Raw genomic sequence first — 13,180 nt, 5'->3', positions numbered from 1 at the left:
ATCTACGTTGTCGGCGCCGTGCTGGGCCAGATCCCCTTCATGTTCCTCTTCACTCGCATCCCGATGCACTGGCTGGTCCCTCTGCTCGATATCTTGTGGGGAGTCTTCACGTTGCTGCAGTATCGGGTCAATAGCTATGCTGAGTTGATGGCCTACCGGTTCTTGGTGGGCTGGTTCGAGGTCAGTTTGCAGTGATATGCCCATATGTTTTGGTGTCAAGTTTCTTTGCTAAACAATAGGGGTGAAAGGCCGCGTATTTTCCCGCCGTTCATTACATCTTCGGTTCGTGGTATCGAGGGCATGAAATTGCTCGCCGAGGTGGCTTCTTCTATGTTGGATTGACCCTTGGAACGCTCACTGCGGCTCTTCTGCAGTCCGCGGCTTCAGACCAGTTGGAAGGCGTGGCCGGTCTGGCGGGCTGGCGATGGATGTATGTTCTCCTCTCAGATTATTTTGTCCTCCTCGGGCTGGACAGCATTCTAACCCGGTTCTCCGACAGGTACATCATTTGTGCCCTGATAACCATCCCCGTCGGCTTCCTGGGCTACTTCCTCCTCCCTGGGACCCCGGACATTCCGAACCGGCTGTTCCTCAAGGAGCATGACCTCGCCCTCGCAAAGAAGCGCCTTCAGCGCACGGGGCACGCCACGTCCGGGAGATTTACGCTCGGCACACTGAAAAAGGTCGCGTTGTCGTGGCAAGTGTGGGCGTTCCTGCTGCTCGACATCTTCTTCTGGAACGGCAGCATCAACACCTCGTCGGGCGGTTACCTGCTGTGGCTGAAGAGCCTGAAGCGGTACTCGGCCGGGCGGCTCAACCAGCTCGGCGCCATCTCCCCGGCCCTGGGCATCTTCTACGTGCTCTTCGTCTGCTTCTCCTCGGACCTCCTCTGGGGACCGGCGTGGGCCATCACGGTGGCCCACGTCTGGAACAGCGTCGGCCTGATCATCCTGGTGGTGTGGGACGTGCCCGAGTCGGCGCTGTGGTTCGCCTTCATGACCACGTACTCGGCCGTCGCCATGTCCAGCGTGCTCTACGGCTGGGTTAACACCCAGCTCCGCTACTCGCCGGCCGAGCGCGCCTTCACGCTGGTGCTGATCAACACCGTGTCCCAGTCCACGACGGCGTGGACGCCCTTGCTGGTGTTCAAGACCGTCGAGGCGCCCCGGTTCGTCAAGGGGTATCCCTTTGTGCTTGGCAACGCGATATGCCTGATCTTGTTCGCGCACTGCATCTCATGGTACATCAAGCGGCGAAGGTACGGAAACGAAGCTGTCCTCCTCTTGGCTCCCCTGAATTTCTTTGCTCAATTTCCGTACCGTCCACTAACAATGTCTTGTTCTATTACCAGAAATCCCGCCGAGGACGTCGAGGAGAACTATCTCCGCAACAATCTGTCCACGGAGCCTTTGGAGTCTCCGGTCGACGACACACCCCAGTTAATCCAGGACCTGCCCTCTGAAAAAGTGCTGGGAGCCTGAACGTACTATGTACTGTATGTGCTTCACGCCATGTCTGAGCCTCCCGCCGTGGTGGTCTCTAGATGCTGGAGAGGGAAATCGAATGCCAGATCTCGGTGCCTATTTAGACAGACCCTAGACTGAAGATCGTGTAGTCCGCTGCATACCCACCTGGATACGCTGAGGCGTGTATGAAAAATACCTATCTAGGTCTATAGGCCTCTACAAGATACCAACCCAAGTAGGTAGGTAACCAGTTCAGGTATCGTGGTACTGCTGTCTGGTACTGTCAAGCCCCATTACCACGATACCATAAATGACGGAATAGTTCGAACACGTCATTTGAAGATCCACAACGCTGCCTCACTTACTCGAAACGGGTATCATGTTATCTCGACTAATATTCCGCACCGAGACCGACGCCCACGTAGGTAACCAGCCTGTGAGGTTCCCTGTTCTCAAACCCATTGTTCTCTTATCTCGCGAACCCTCCCATGTTGTGGGTTCTTGCAAGTTCCCCCCCACGATTCAGCTATTCGTAACCACAGCGTCCGTCCACGGGATGCGAAAATCGTGGCATCGGACCTAAAATCACGCCATAGCACCCGCTCAGAGGGTGCTGGGCGCGGGGCGGAGAACGGTGGTGGTACCGATGTCGACTGGGTATCAGGCGTGCTAATGTCTCCCTGTAAGTCTGTATGTCGTTTCGGAACCGAGGACCCTCTTGTGGGGTGGGAGAAGGAAGAGGGGACGAGAGAAAGATGATGGCGCACCTCGTCTCTATGGGAGCCGTGTTTACTCCAGCCGTCCAGTGCGAGACCGGACGTGGACCGTGGAATTGGAGATCATAGTATTCCGTCACCAACGCGTGAAATTTGGCAGACTGAATCTCTCGTCGATTTGCTTGACGTTGTTATTGTCTGTGTGAACAGTAGAGCCGGCATCATCATGGGTTCCATACAAGAGACCAATGGCTCTCACGAGCCGGTAAAGAAGCAAATCCTGCTCAACGCGTTCGATATGTCGACCGTGGGACATCTTTCGCCCGGTCAATGGAAGGTCAGTACTTACTCAGCCATGAGGGCATTGCATCTGCCACGGAAAAGTTCCTATGGGACTGAAAGCATGTATAGAACCCAAAGGACAAGTCTGCGACAAAGAGGAAGCTCGACTACTGGATCGAGCTCGCAAAGGTTCTCGAGCGTGGGGATATCAACGCGCTGTTTCTCGCCGACACGTACGGCGGATATGATACGTACGAGGACAGCCTCGACAACTGCATCCGACGTGCTGCGCAATGGCCCATGACCGATCCGACCATTGTAAGTGGTTGGTTCCTGAACATCGACGCGGTAGGTAATGTGCAACTGACCACGAGGCCGGCAGCCCATCTCTGCAATGGCGGCGGTGACCAAGAATCTCGCGTTCGGCATCACCGCTTCGACGTCCTTTGAGCCTCCGTTTCTGCTCGCGAAGCGTTTCTCAACTCTCGACCATCTCACCAATGGGCGCATTGGCTGGAACATTGTGACATCGTGGAAGAAGGCAGCATTCAAGGCCATCGGCCTGGACAACCCCATTGATCATGACGAGCGATACTTGCAGGCTGATGAATACCTGAGAGTCCTATACAAGTAAGTGTTTGCGTCAAAGGGCATCGGATGGCTTGCATAATTGTTAACACACTATCCATAAGGCTTTGGGAAGGTTCATGGGCGAATGATGCCCTCAACCCCGATCCCGAAACGGACACGTATATCGACCCGGACAAAGTGCGAACGATTCATCACCATGGCAAATACTTCAACCTGGATTCTCGACATATCGTGGATCCCTCACCCCAGAGAACACCGTTTCTCTTCCAGGCTGGCACCTCGCCCGCAGGATCTGCCTTTGCTGCCACACACGCCGAAGCAATCTTTGTCTCGTCACACAGTCCGCTAGTGCTCAGGCCCAAGATCGACAAGATCCGCCAACTAGCCAAAGAGAAAGGGCGCGATCCACAATCGATCAAATTCTTTGGCACATTCACCCCGATTATCGGGCGAACCGAGGAAGAGGCTCAAGAGAAGTTCGCAGAGGCGAAGAAATATGCCTCGACAATCGGCGGGCTCGTGCTGTTCTCCGGGTGGACGGGAATCGATATCTCCAAGATCCCCATAGACCAGGATATCACTGCTGCGGATTCGACAGAAGCTCACAAGGTGCGAAGCATGTTGGACGCCTTCACGACGACGAGCCCCGACGTGCCGAGATGGACGCCGAGAGTTGTGGCCGAAAAGGCTGCAATCGGTGGTCTTGGGCCTGTTGGCGTTGGTACCCCACAGAAGGTTGCGGATGAGATGGAAAGATGGGTCCGAGAAGCTGATCTTGATGGATTCAACCTCGCCTATGTGACAACGCCGGGAACTTTTGAGGATGTAGTTGACCTGCTGATCCCTGAGCTGCGATGCCGCGGTTTGTACCCAGAGCCCCGGTCGGCCGAGGCTGAACCCTTGACCGCTCGCGAGAAGATATATGGAGAAGGCCAGAAGGGGCTCAGGCACGATCACGAGGGATCCAAATATCAATACGACGTGTACAAAGAGGAAACAGTGCCTGCGGAAGAGAAGCAGAAGAAGACAGAGGAGAATGGCGCTTCGACGTTGCCGCTGAGGTCAGAGAGCGGGACTGTGGAGGCTGCCAAAGCCTGAGGGTTTCTGGTCTGCCGTTGGAGAGAGGCTAGTATCCAACCTGGTGGTCATGTCTATAGACAAGATAGTCTTGAGCATTGCGTAGAAGATGCTCTTGACTGAACTGAAAGCGCATGATGCTCCTTGCGCGGACCGGAAAAACGGAGATTGGTTTTTCCGCCTCATCGGGCTTGGCATCAATTCAGCAGATTCCACGTCCATCTTCCCTCTCGACAACCTGTAACGAACCTCAATGCTCCAATTCTATGTCTCAACATAATTAGTTCTCTACATTTCGAGTCTACGCAAGAGCACCGTGCGTGTTCTTGCGATAGCCGTGACGGAATCGCGCCCACGTTTTTCGGTGATCGTCGGATGAGTGACACACCGTGACCTAAGTCCCGTCGAACTCGCTCTGGAAGTACGGCAAACAACATGCTTCCCATGGGTTTCGCGATCTATCTTTTGATTCCGATAGCGGCCATGGCACGGCCATGTGGAGGATGCCATGCATACCCATTGATGCACGAATACCGTGGCGTGGGAGTGTGGAATTGTCAATCACTGTGGTGATGGAACGAATCAGCCCCAGATTGGAAGCCACGCACTTCCACTGATGGCGTGCTCAGAACCGTCGCAAAAAAAATGTCAGTTGTCTCGGCATATCCTCCGTGGAAGCTGGGAAAGGACAATTGGCCGTCTGGCTGGAACGTCTTCTGCGGCGGAGACAAGAAAGCGACGATAGGTATGTACCTGAGAACCTTTACGCTCCCTGTACCCTTTTCGCGTTCGTTTCGATCTCCACTGCAGGCTTCACCACGTTCTTCACATGGTCACTACTCTAGCGATCAGTGGAGCGAAGGAGCGCGTTGCATATGCGAGCCTAGGTCCAGCGTGTACGGTTATGGCGATACACAGAAACATTCAGGTAATTACAACTCGTTTTGTCATTTCACTTTGGCCTTTCATGCACACATCCTCGTCGTTCCCTTCGACGCTAGCGATGCTATCAAGCATAGAATTTTTCAAATTGCGACAAGCAACATGCTAGCTTTGGGTCGGTCTTCTCCATTTCTGTCGATCCACGGTCTAGACGAGACTGCAGGAAATGCCATCGCCTATGCCGGAGGCAAAGATGGGGCAAAAAAGACGTGCGAGGACATCCTCTTCATTGCCGAGTCGCTTGCGAAATCACAACCCAGCAAGAAACCCAACTCTCCCGAGTCTCGGGTCATCACGCAACATTACGGAGTCCCTGCAGAGGGCCTATTGATCAAGCTATCTTCTTGGCCTACCTTTCTCCTGTCCCTTATACAATCTCTGCGAGCCACAACCAACGTGCAGAGCTTCACTTGCCACAGATATTCCCAAGCCGTTCTCTTCAGTTATACCCTTCGAGGTGAATCACCGTACGCTCTACTAGCGGGTTGGCGGCATCTTTGTTGCAAAGGATGACCATCCCAATCTCGTATCCCGAGTCTAAAGAAGCGGACGTCGGATTCGGGGCTCAGCAGACTGTCGTGGAGTTCCCAACCGAATCGGTACCTGAGAATGATAGGGAGGCTATTCTCTCCTCCTTCACCGCCGAGGAGGACCGCAAGGTCATGCGGAAAGTGGACAAGCGATTCCTTCTCCTCATCGGACTCATGTATATGCTCAAAAATGTTGATTACACCAACGCCGCAACCGTCAAAGTCCTCCAAGTCGGCCAATCACGCAACATTCTGAAGGAGCTGAATATGACACCGGACGAATATAACTGGGTCCAGTCTATTTACTTTGTATGTCGAGGGACATTGGGGATTCTATCGAGTATAGCAAGTGACGTGGCTGATTCACAATTGCAGATCAGCTACATCGTCTTCGAAGTCCCTAGCAATCTGCTGCTGAAGAGAATGACGCCTCGAAAATGGCAATCTCGCATCATTGCAACCTGGGGTCTGGTGTGTAATTCCGCTACATCTCTCCCACGAAGTTCGCCATATTTTGACTAACACTTTTGCCTGTCGCGTAGGTCCTGGCCTGTCATGCTGCAGTTCAAAACAAACAAGGCCTCTATGCCGCTCGCTTCTTTCTAGGAATGATGGAGGCTGGACTCTTTCCAGGCCTTGCAGCCCAACTTTGTAGTTGGTACCGCAGCGACGAAATGGGTAAACCAATCATGTGGATGTTTGGCTTTCAAAACTGCGCTGGAATCGTCGGTTCTCTGGTCGCCTATGGCATTTCTTATATGAATGGTCTTAGCGGCTTGAGTGCGTGGAGATGGTAAGCCACTTCCCAGACGTCTACCCGGCCTTGATATCTCCTTGGCAGCTGACAAGTGTGCCATCCACAGGGTCTACCTTCTGGAAGGATTGTTCACCATTCTCTTCGCCGGGGTCGTGTTCCTTGTTCTTCCAGACTACCCCAAGTCCAAGCGCTCGGCAAAATGGCTCACGCCGCGCGAGCAAGAATACCTCGAGCTGCGACTCACAGACAACGCTCCTCGCACGCACGATGCGGCCTTCAGCAAGAAAGAAGTGTGGGCGTCCCTGAAAGACCCGCGGACCTATGCTTTCTGCCTGTCCCAGATCCTCATGAATCTCGGCGGATACGGATTGCAATGGCAACTGCCCACCGTCACGACGAGTCTAGGCTTTGCCGGTCTGCCCAGGAACCAACTGCTCAACATCCCCCCGGCCGCCGCAACGGTCTTGTCGATCATCTTCGCCGGATGGTTCCTGAGCAAAGCATACATAACGCGGCCGCAGCTGATCATGATCATCTGCGCCGCGGCACTGGCCTTTTTCCTCGTCCTATGCTTCGATGTGAACCGGTATGCGACGTACATCGCATGCATATTCGGGACCACGTTCTATTCGGTCTACTTCATTCCATTCTGGGCTTGTAAGTTTCCCCCTCCCAATTCACGATTCCGTCAAATAAAGCTCCGCCTCCTCTCCGCATCTCTCTCCCCTTCTCTCCCCAACAGTAGAGAAAAGTAACCACTCGCTGACCGCATGATCAACCAGGGCGATCCGCAAGCCTGGTAGGCACGACAGGCACTGCCTTCACGCTGGCGTTCCAATCCTGCATCGGCCAGGTCGGCGGCGTCGTGGGCCCGCAGCTGTTCCAATCCCGCTTCGCTCACAACGGGTACAAGACCTCCTTTGGCGTCTGCGCGGGCGCCATTGGCGCAAGCTGGATCGCCAACGTGTGGACCTGGTATCTCACGCACGAGAACGAAGAGGACATCAAGCGCGTGCGGCGCCTGCGGATCAAGGCCAACAGGGACGGCGGCGTCTGGGCCGGCGAGGACGTCAAGTACCCGGTTAAGGCGTAATCCGGCAGTGCGGGTGATTGTTCCTATCGACGGGCCGTTTGTTTCCGAACGGCTTCAGTATATCGAGGCGGTGAGGATGGGATCGATAGAACTTCCTGTGGGAACGTAGGTGGTCATGTTGAGAACGGTGTCCTTTGGAGCAGTACCGCCGTGTCTGAGGTACGTTGAGCAGGGAAGGCGGTTCTCTTTCTGTATCACACGCTTGGGCTCGGCCACAAATACCAAACGGATCTTCAATCCATTTCACAATGTAAGAGAGCGAGTGAGCGAGCGAGGAGTGGACGAGGGAAGGAGAGGCATAGACACCACAGGCGCTGCACTCAATCTACACCAAATGGACTGTCGTGGTCCCGCAGAAGCTGGAGTCTCGCGTCCCACCCGAAGGGAAACCCAGGGGGAATGCCCCATGATCATATCTGTACCTGCTCATGCCCAAGTCTACCCGCCTTCGCCATTCTCGTTCGGCGCACTCAGCATGCCTCATCAAGGATTCTTTTAGGTCATTATGAACATTCGGTAGCGCTCCCTGGGGTCAAAACTGCTGGGTCGCGAGTATATAAAGCAGTAACGGCACAGTTGGCGCGCGGAGCATGACATGAGATCGCTGACTCGGTAGTGAGACCGTGGTGTCCTTCACTCACTCAGGCCGGAGGGGTGAATCTGTTTCTTATATGCCAAATCCCTGTTCCCATCGACACCGTCCCATCGGGTAAAGAGGTGCTCCCGCTATGGTGGCCGAATGCAGGACTGGTATCATGCTGATTCTTCTGGAGAGTACATCAAGCCTTCCTCTACAAGAACACAATCATCAGCTTTAAGACATCTTTGATGAGGAGGGAGTGGACGACGGGGCAAGAGCCGTAAAGTGCAGCTCTGTCTTAGATCTTATGTCGAAGACTCACCTTTACTAAACCTTTGAAAAAGTCAAAGCTATTCGCATCACTTTGCAATGTCCATCTCCTGCCGGTCTCACGGTCTTCCCATCCAAGTTCTTCCGCAATCAACAGCCCATAATCCCTGGTGATACCCTTGATCCTTGCGCGTTGACCACCTTCGGCTTCAAGAGTAACGATCTGATCCATGTGAAGCCAATGTCGGTAGTACATTTGCTCCATAACCTCGTCAAAGCCGGTCACTAAAAAGCGGGCATATAAGTCGTCAAACACAGTCAATATTCTGGCCAGCAATTTTTCCAGCGTAAATGGAGCCACCTTGTGCGGAAGGAATTGAATGAGTTGATTTAACGACGTTGTTGGCGCGGCGTTCGCAGTGTTCAGGCCAATCCCACAAACGGCGATGTACTCTTTGCTGTTGTAGTGACTGTTGACCAGGATGCCTCCGATTTTGGTGTAATTGTCGTTCCTATCACCGCCATTATCTTTTGCCTTTGCTGGGTCGAGAGCAAAAATATCGTTTGGCCACTTGAGTTTGACTGGCATGTCCTTGTAGAGTGAGCCGTCATAGGATTTTATGCCGTTGACAATGGCCATTGCAGCCAGGTACTGGACAAAGACGACTGGAGCAGACTGCATCTGCGCCATTGGATGCCGAATGACCGTACTGAACATTAAACTTCCTGCCGGTGATACCCAGACATTGGATCCTCTGCCTCGGCCTGCAACTTGAACGGTCGCTGTTGCCGTAAATCCCTGGGGAAGAACTCGAAGAAGCTTTGTGTTTTTCTCAAGCAATGTATTAGTCGACGTGACCACTTCGCCGTATAGCAGATGAGCGCCGAAATTCACGGCACCAGGTGTTTGGGATTGGTATTTATGCAGATTTGAGTAGAAAGCAGAGTGGTTGAAATACGGAGTTGATCTTGGCTGAGGATAGTCGTCATCATGCACAATGATCTTCTTGGTCACGGTGTTATAGTCGACTATGCGGTCGGAGCTGCCATCGGTTTGGTCAGCAGATTCCTTTGACTCGGGTTCCGAGGATAAAGCTTTGGCCAAATCAACCATTTTCCAGACGGATGGTTTCAAAATCTGGAAGGTATCATTTTCATCCTTGAGAAACTCGTTACCATGTTCATCCCCTTCGACGAGATGGCCCAAGGACGATATGATACCCGCGGTGTCTGTGGGGTCGGATGAAGAAAGATGCATGTAGGAGAGGGAGGGTACATTTTGCTCCCCGCTCACTGTGAGACCAAGTTTCGTCAGGCACGCTTTGATGAAATCCATTCTGTGTTTCTCGTCTTCGGCCAGAGTTCTGATGACGTCGGCGAATCCAGGAGCATCTGGCTTTGGCTCAAGGTTGGCTGGAGCAAACCTAGGCTTCGTCAGTGACCAGTCGTCCGCTGGCTTTCCTAGGAAGACAAACTCTGGATGCGGACCGGTCAGCAATGCTGCACCTTGGCCGACTTTGCAATAGACAACGGCGGCCGCGCCTTCCCCAGGGTCGACGGCGAGAGGGTCCGTATAGCTGGCAAGGACTTCGACGCCCTGGTCTTTATACTTGGGCGCGTCGACAAAGACGCCGCCGCCATTGTAGTAGGACTTGAAAACATCCGGGACGGCTCCTGAGGGCAGACAAGTCTTGTCCACTTTCAACTCGGTGGCACGCGCCCCCTTTTCACTATGGTAAACAAAGCCGGAGAATGCGCATCCTCGAGCCGTCCCAGGATAGAAAGCAAGCTCCCTATCCCCAACAACCTCCAGAAGCCTGTTTCCTACCTCGAATTCACATCTCTGACTGCCATAGTAGCCGCCGGCGCAGAATCCAATATAGAGGCCACCTCGCTCGACGAACTGTCGAATACGCCTGTTGCCCTCACCATTGAGTGTCTTGCAGTAGCCCTGATCAGCGCCACCTGGAAATACTACAGCAGCACAGCTTGCTGTCCACGGCTCTTTGATAAGCATGTCGCCAGTGACCGGGATGACAGCATAATGAGGAGCCAGGAGCCTCCGGAGTGTGTAGAGGCAATGACGGACTGACTCGACGGTGCTGCCATTTCCTGAAGATAGCATTAGATTTTTATTACTCCTCCACGCATCTTGAGTGAGCGCACCAGAGTAAACGAGGATGTTCATTCGCTTGGACATGGTTGGAAGTGGCGGACAAACTCTTGTGGAGAGGGGGTAAGTGGCGCAGTAGGACCACAGTTGTCAGACAACTTCTTTGCCAGTGAAGTATCTCGAGACGCAGATCTGTTCTTTCTTCCACCTCTAAGTGACTCCAGGAGTGGCAGGATGTCGAAACAGGACAGCTTGGTTCAGGCCGAGGCCGCTGAGGATGAACTCGATGATTGGTAAGTGTCCTTAGTAGTTAATCATGACATGACGCTCGTCAAGGCTGATGCGTCGTTCGAACTGATAGGGATCAACGGATCTTCAGCACGGGCTGTTCGGGTGAGTCTAAAGTCTTCTGCAGAAAAGGATGCAGAGATCTGATGAAGGAAACAGAAGAGCAACTGCGCATGAACGATTGCTATTATGAGAAGAAAGACTGGAGAGCTTGCAAGGCCGAAGTATGTGTTGAACCCCAACCCCAATGATCTTTTGAAAAGACTTGCTCCGCTCTAGATTTGTTGGTCCTCGGCATCCAGACGCCGCTGTCTAGTTGCGGAACAGCAGGCTGACGAGGTATATCAGATGGAGGCTTTCAGACAGTGTTGGAAGCGGAAGGGGAATGAAGAGCGTACACAAAGCAAGGACGTTCCCTCGAGTGAAAAGTAGCTTCGAGGATACTGCAGGGAGAGCAAAGCTGCGTTGGCGCATGCATGTGGTGGCCGCAGTCACGAGGTCCGGCGTTGGTGTTCGAAGACGCGCCTTGCAAAAAATTACGGGAGGCATTGGAACTCCAAGTCACCTCATTCATCCACGCGCTCTCTCCTTTGCTGTTATATATTTGTCTTCTTTTGCCGCCGCAGCTCATCATCATCTGCTGCTGTAAATACTGTTCGTTTGGTGTTAGCTACAGTAGATCTGTTCCCCTTTCTCCCGTCGCACGCTCGGAAAATGTCGCCTGCTACTCGAATACCTTTCAGAGCTTTGAGCGCATCTGCCTCTACGCGGCTCTCAACCTCTTCGATCGGTCTCTGCCGCTCATCTATCGAGACTTCGCGGTCAACCTCTCGGTCACTGCGCATGGTCTTTCCGCGCACTATCTTCACACAATCCTCAGCTCGTCTCGCCGGGACTGGAGCGGCCACAGACCAGCAACCAAAGACTGCATCCCCTCAAGCGACACCGGCGGACCCCAAGCGTCATTCTTTCGACAACCTTGAGGACCAGCCGTTGACTTTGCAAGAAGATGACCCCTCAAAAGTGGATTGGACAAGGTCTTTTCACGGTCTTTCCGTGGAACCATTTTCCAAAGAGGCTGCGGATGCGCTGCAGGCACCGATAACCCCCGAAGACATCGAGATCAAGCCAGATGGTATCATTTATCTTCCAGAGATCAAATATAGACGGATTCTTAACAAGGCTTTTGGGCCTGGCGGCTGGGGACTGGCTCCCAGAGGCGAGACAATTGTCACGGAGAAGTCTGTAACGCGAGAATACGCATTGCTGGCGCACGGAAGGTGAGAGACACTGGGAACAATGGCCAAGGAACATAAGCTGATTCGAAGGCAGACTGGTTTCGATTGCTCGCGGAGAACAAGATTACTTCTCGAAAGAGGGCATCCCAACAGCTGTCGAGGGCTGCAAATCCAACGCAATGATGCGGTGTTGTAAGGATTTGGGCGTAGCCAGCGAGCTTTGGGACCCACGCTTTATCCGCAAGTTCAAGGCAGAGTATACTCGAGAAGTGTTCGTCGAGCACCAAGTCAACAAGAGGAAGACCAAGATTCACTTGCGCAAGGTAGGTGTTGATCATGCTGAAATACATGGATTTTCTACTGACGTTGATTCTCTTAGGGTGACCCTGTCCCGTATCCTTACGCCGAATTGAAGAAATGAGCTTCTAATAATGAGATATTACAAGCATGTCTCAATCAGTGTCCCAAGTCTTAGGATGAGGTCCGACAACATCTTCCACAACCAGCGGGGTTGCAGGGCATTTCGGCCGTTCCACGTTTGACTTCTCAAGCTCGACCTGTCCACCAGTTGAGCTCAAGTTTTCCAACGAATGACGGTTCGACAATGTTTGGGTGCGGCCATCTGGCCAAATTACTCCACGGCAACACGACCTCGATTGTGGGAACTGGGACAAACGAAAAACACGGCCGCCAAATCCACCGTGCAAATGCAGAGGATTAGCAGTAGCAAAAGGAACAAGCACACACCGACCCCACGATCAACGTGCCATGGGAACATTGGGCAGAATGACCATCCGACCCTTGTCAGGTCGAATGGTTTTGTACAGTAGATTGACGAGAGACCGTCTAGAAAAATAGGTTGCTTTCGTCGTTGGCGCTCGTGGCTCGCCAGGCAGCGATTCGTGAACGTGGAGGCAACGGAAGGCGAAGGCCGCAGAGATCGTCATATGTTGAATAAATGAATGGTCCCTGGCCTCATCCATCTCCATGCTGCCGCGAGTTTGCATTGCCCTAGTCGTGCTACGTCGCTGCTTCGAAGTCTAGGAACACAGGGCACTCGCATGCAGGGCATGCAGGACATGGTTCAATGAGAGGCCTTGCTCGGGAGCGGTTCTCCCGGGGTCCCTCAAATGCAGGTGCGGGAGGTGATGAAGCAGCCTAGAGACTGCTAGAGCTGGACTGGTCTCGCTTTCTGCCAGCGATCCCTCATCACGCGCATTAGCCCAGGTTCGTGCCC

At 53.3% G+C, this 13,180-nt stretch overlaps 4 protein-coding genes across 4 annotated transcripts; 3 read left to right on the top strand and 1 right to left on the bottom strand.

Moving 5' to 3' along the window:
- Nucleotides 1–5,176: 5,176 nt before the first annotated feature.
- PV07_04293 (uncharacterized protein) lies at nucleotides 5,177–7,454 on the top strand (the record flags this gene model as incomplete). Its single annotated transcript, XM_016391084.1, has 6 exons — nucleotides 5,177–5,541; nucleotides 5,583–5,913; nucleotides 5,980–6,075; nucleotides 6,147–6,397; nucleotides 6,468–7,018; nucleotides 7,144–7,454. 6 exons carry the CDS (start codon nucleotides 5,177–5,179, stop codon nucleotides 7,452–7,454), a joined length of 1,905 nt encoding a protein of 634 aa, XP_016252986.1.
- Nucleotides 6,755–11,138, bottom strand: PV07_04291 (biotin-[acetyl-CoA-carboxylase] ligase). Its single transcript, XM_016391082.1, has 4 exons — nucleotides 10,471–11,138; nucleotides 9,780–10,416; nucleotides 8,357–9,728; nucleotides 6,755–8,245 (listed from the first exon to the last, which is right to left on the bottom strand). The coding sequence occupies exons 1-4, from the start codon at nucleotides 10,502–10,504 to the stop codon at nucleotides 8,234–8,236; spliced, it is 2,055 nt and encodes a 684-aa protein (XP_016252984.1). The 5' UTR covers nucleotides 10,505–11,138; the 3' UTR covers nucleotides 6,755–8,233.
- PV07_04292 (uncharacterized protein) lies at nucleotides 10,652–11,137 on the top strand (the record flags this gene model as incomplete). Its single annotated transcript, XM_016391083.1, has 4 exons — nucleotides 10,652–10,710; nucleotides 10,779–10,810; nucleotides 10,865–10,929; nucleotides 10,985–11,137. 4 exons carry the CDS (start codon nucleotides 10,652–10,654, stop codon nucleotides 11,135–11,137), a joined length of 309 nt encoding a protein of 102 aa, XP_016252985.1.
- A 281-nt stretch (nucleotides 11,139–11,419) lies between the features above and the next one.
- PV07_04290 (uncharacterized protein) lies at nucleotides 11,420–12,364 on the top strand (the record flags this gene model as incomplete). Its single annotated transcript, XM_016391081.1, has 3 exons — nucleotides 11,420–11,985; nucleotides 12,038–12,266; nucleotides 12,323–12,364. The coding sequence occupies 3 exons, from the start codon at nucleotides 11,420–11,422 to the stop codon at nucleotides 12,362–12,364; spliced, it is 837 nt and encodes a 278-aa protein (XP_016252983.1).
- Nucleotides 12,365–13,180: the final 816 nt, after the last annotated feature.

Source organism: Cladophialophora immunda (genome assembly GCF_000835495.1).
Source record: "Cladophialophora immunda strain CBS 83496 unplaced genomic scaffold supercont1.2, whole genome shotgun sequence".
NCBI lineage: Eukaryota > Fungi > Ascomycota > Eurotiomycetes > Chaetothyriales > Herpotrichiellaceae > Cladophialophora > Cladophialophora immunda.
The sequence above is the reverse complement of the archived record's forward strand: the minus strand, read 5'-3'. Positions and strand labels throughout refer to the sequence as shown.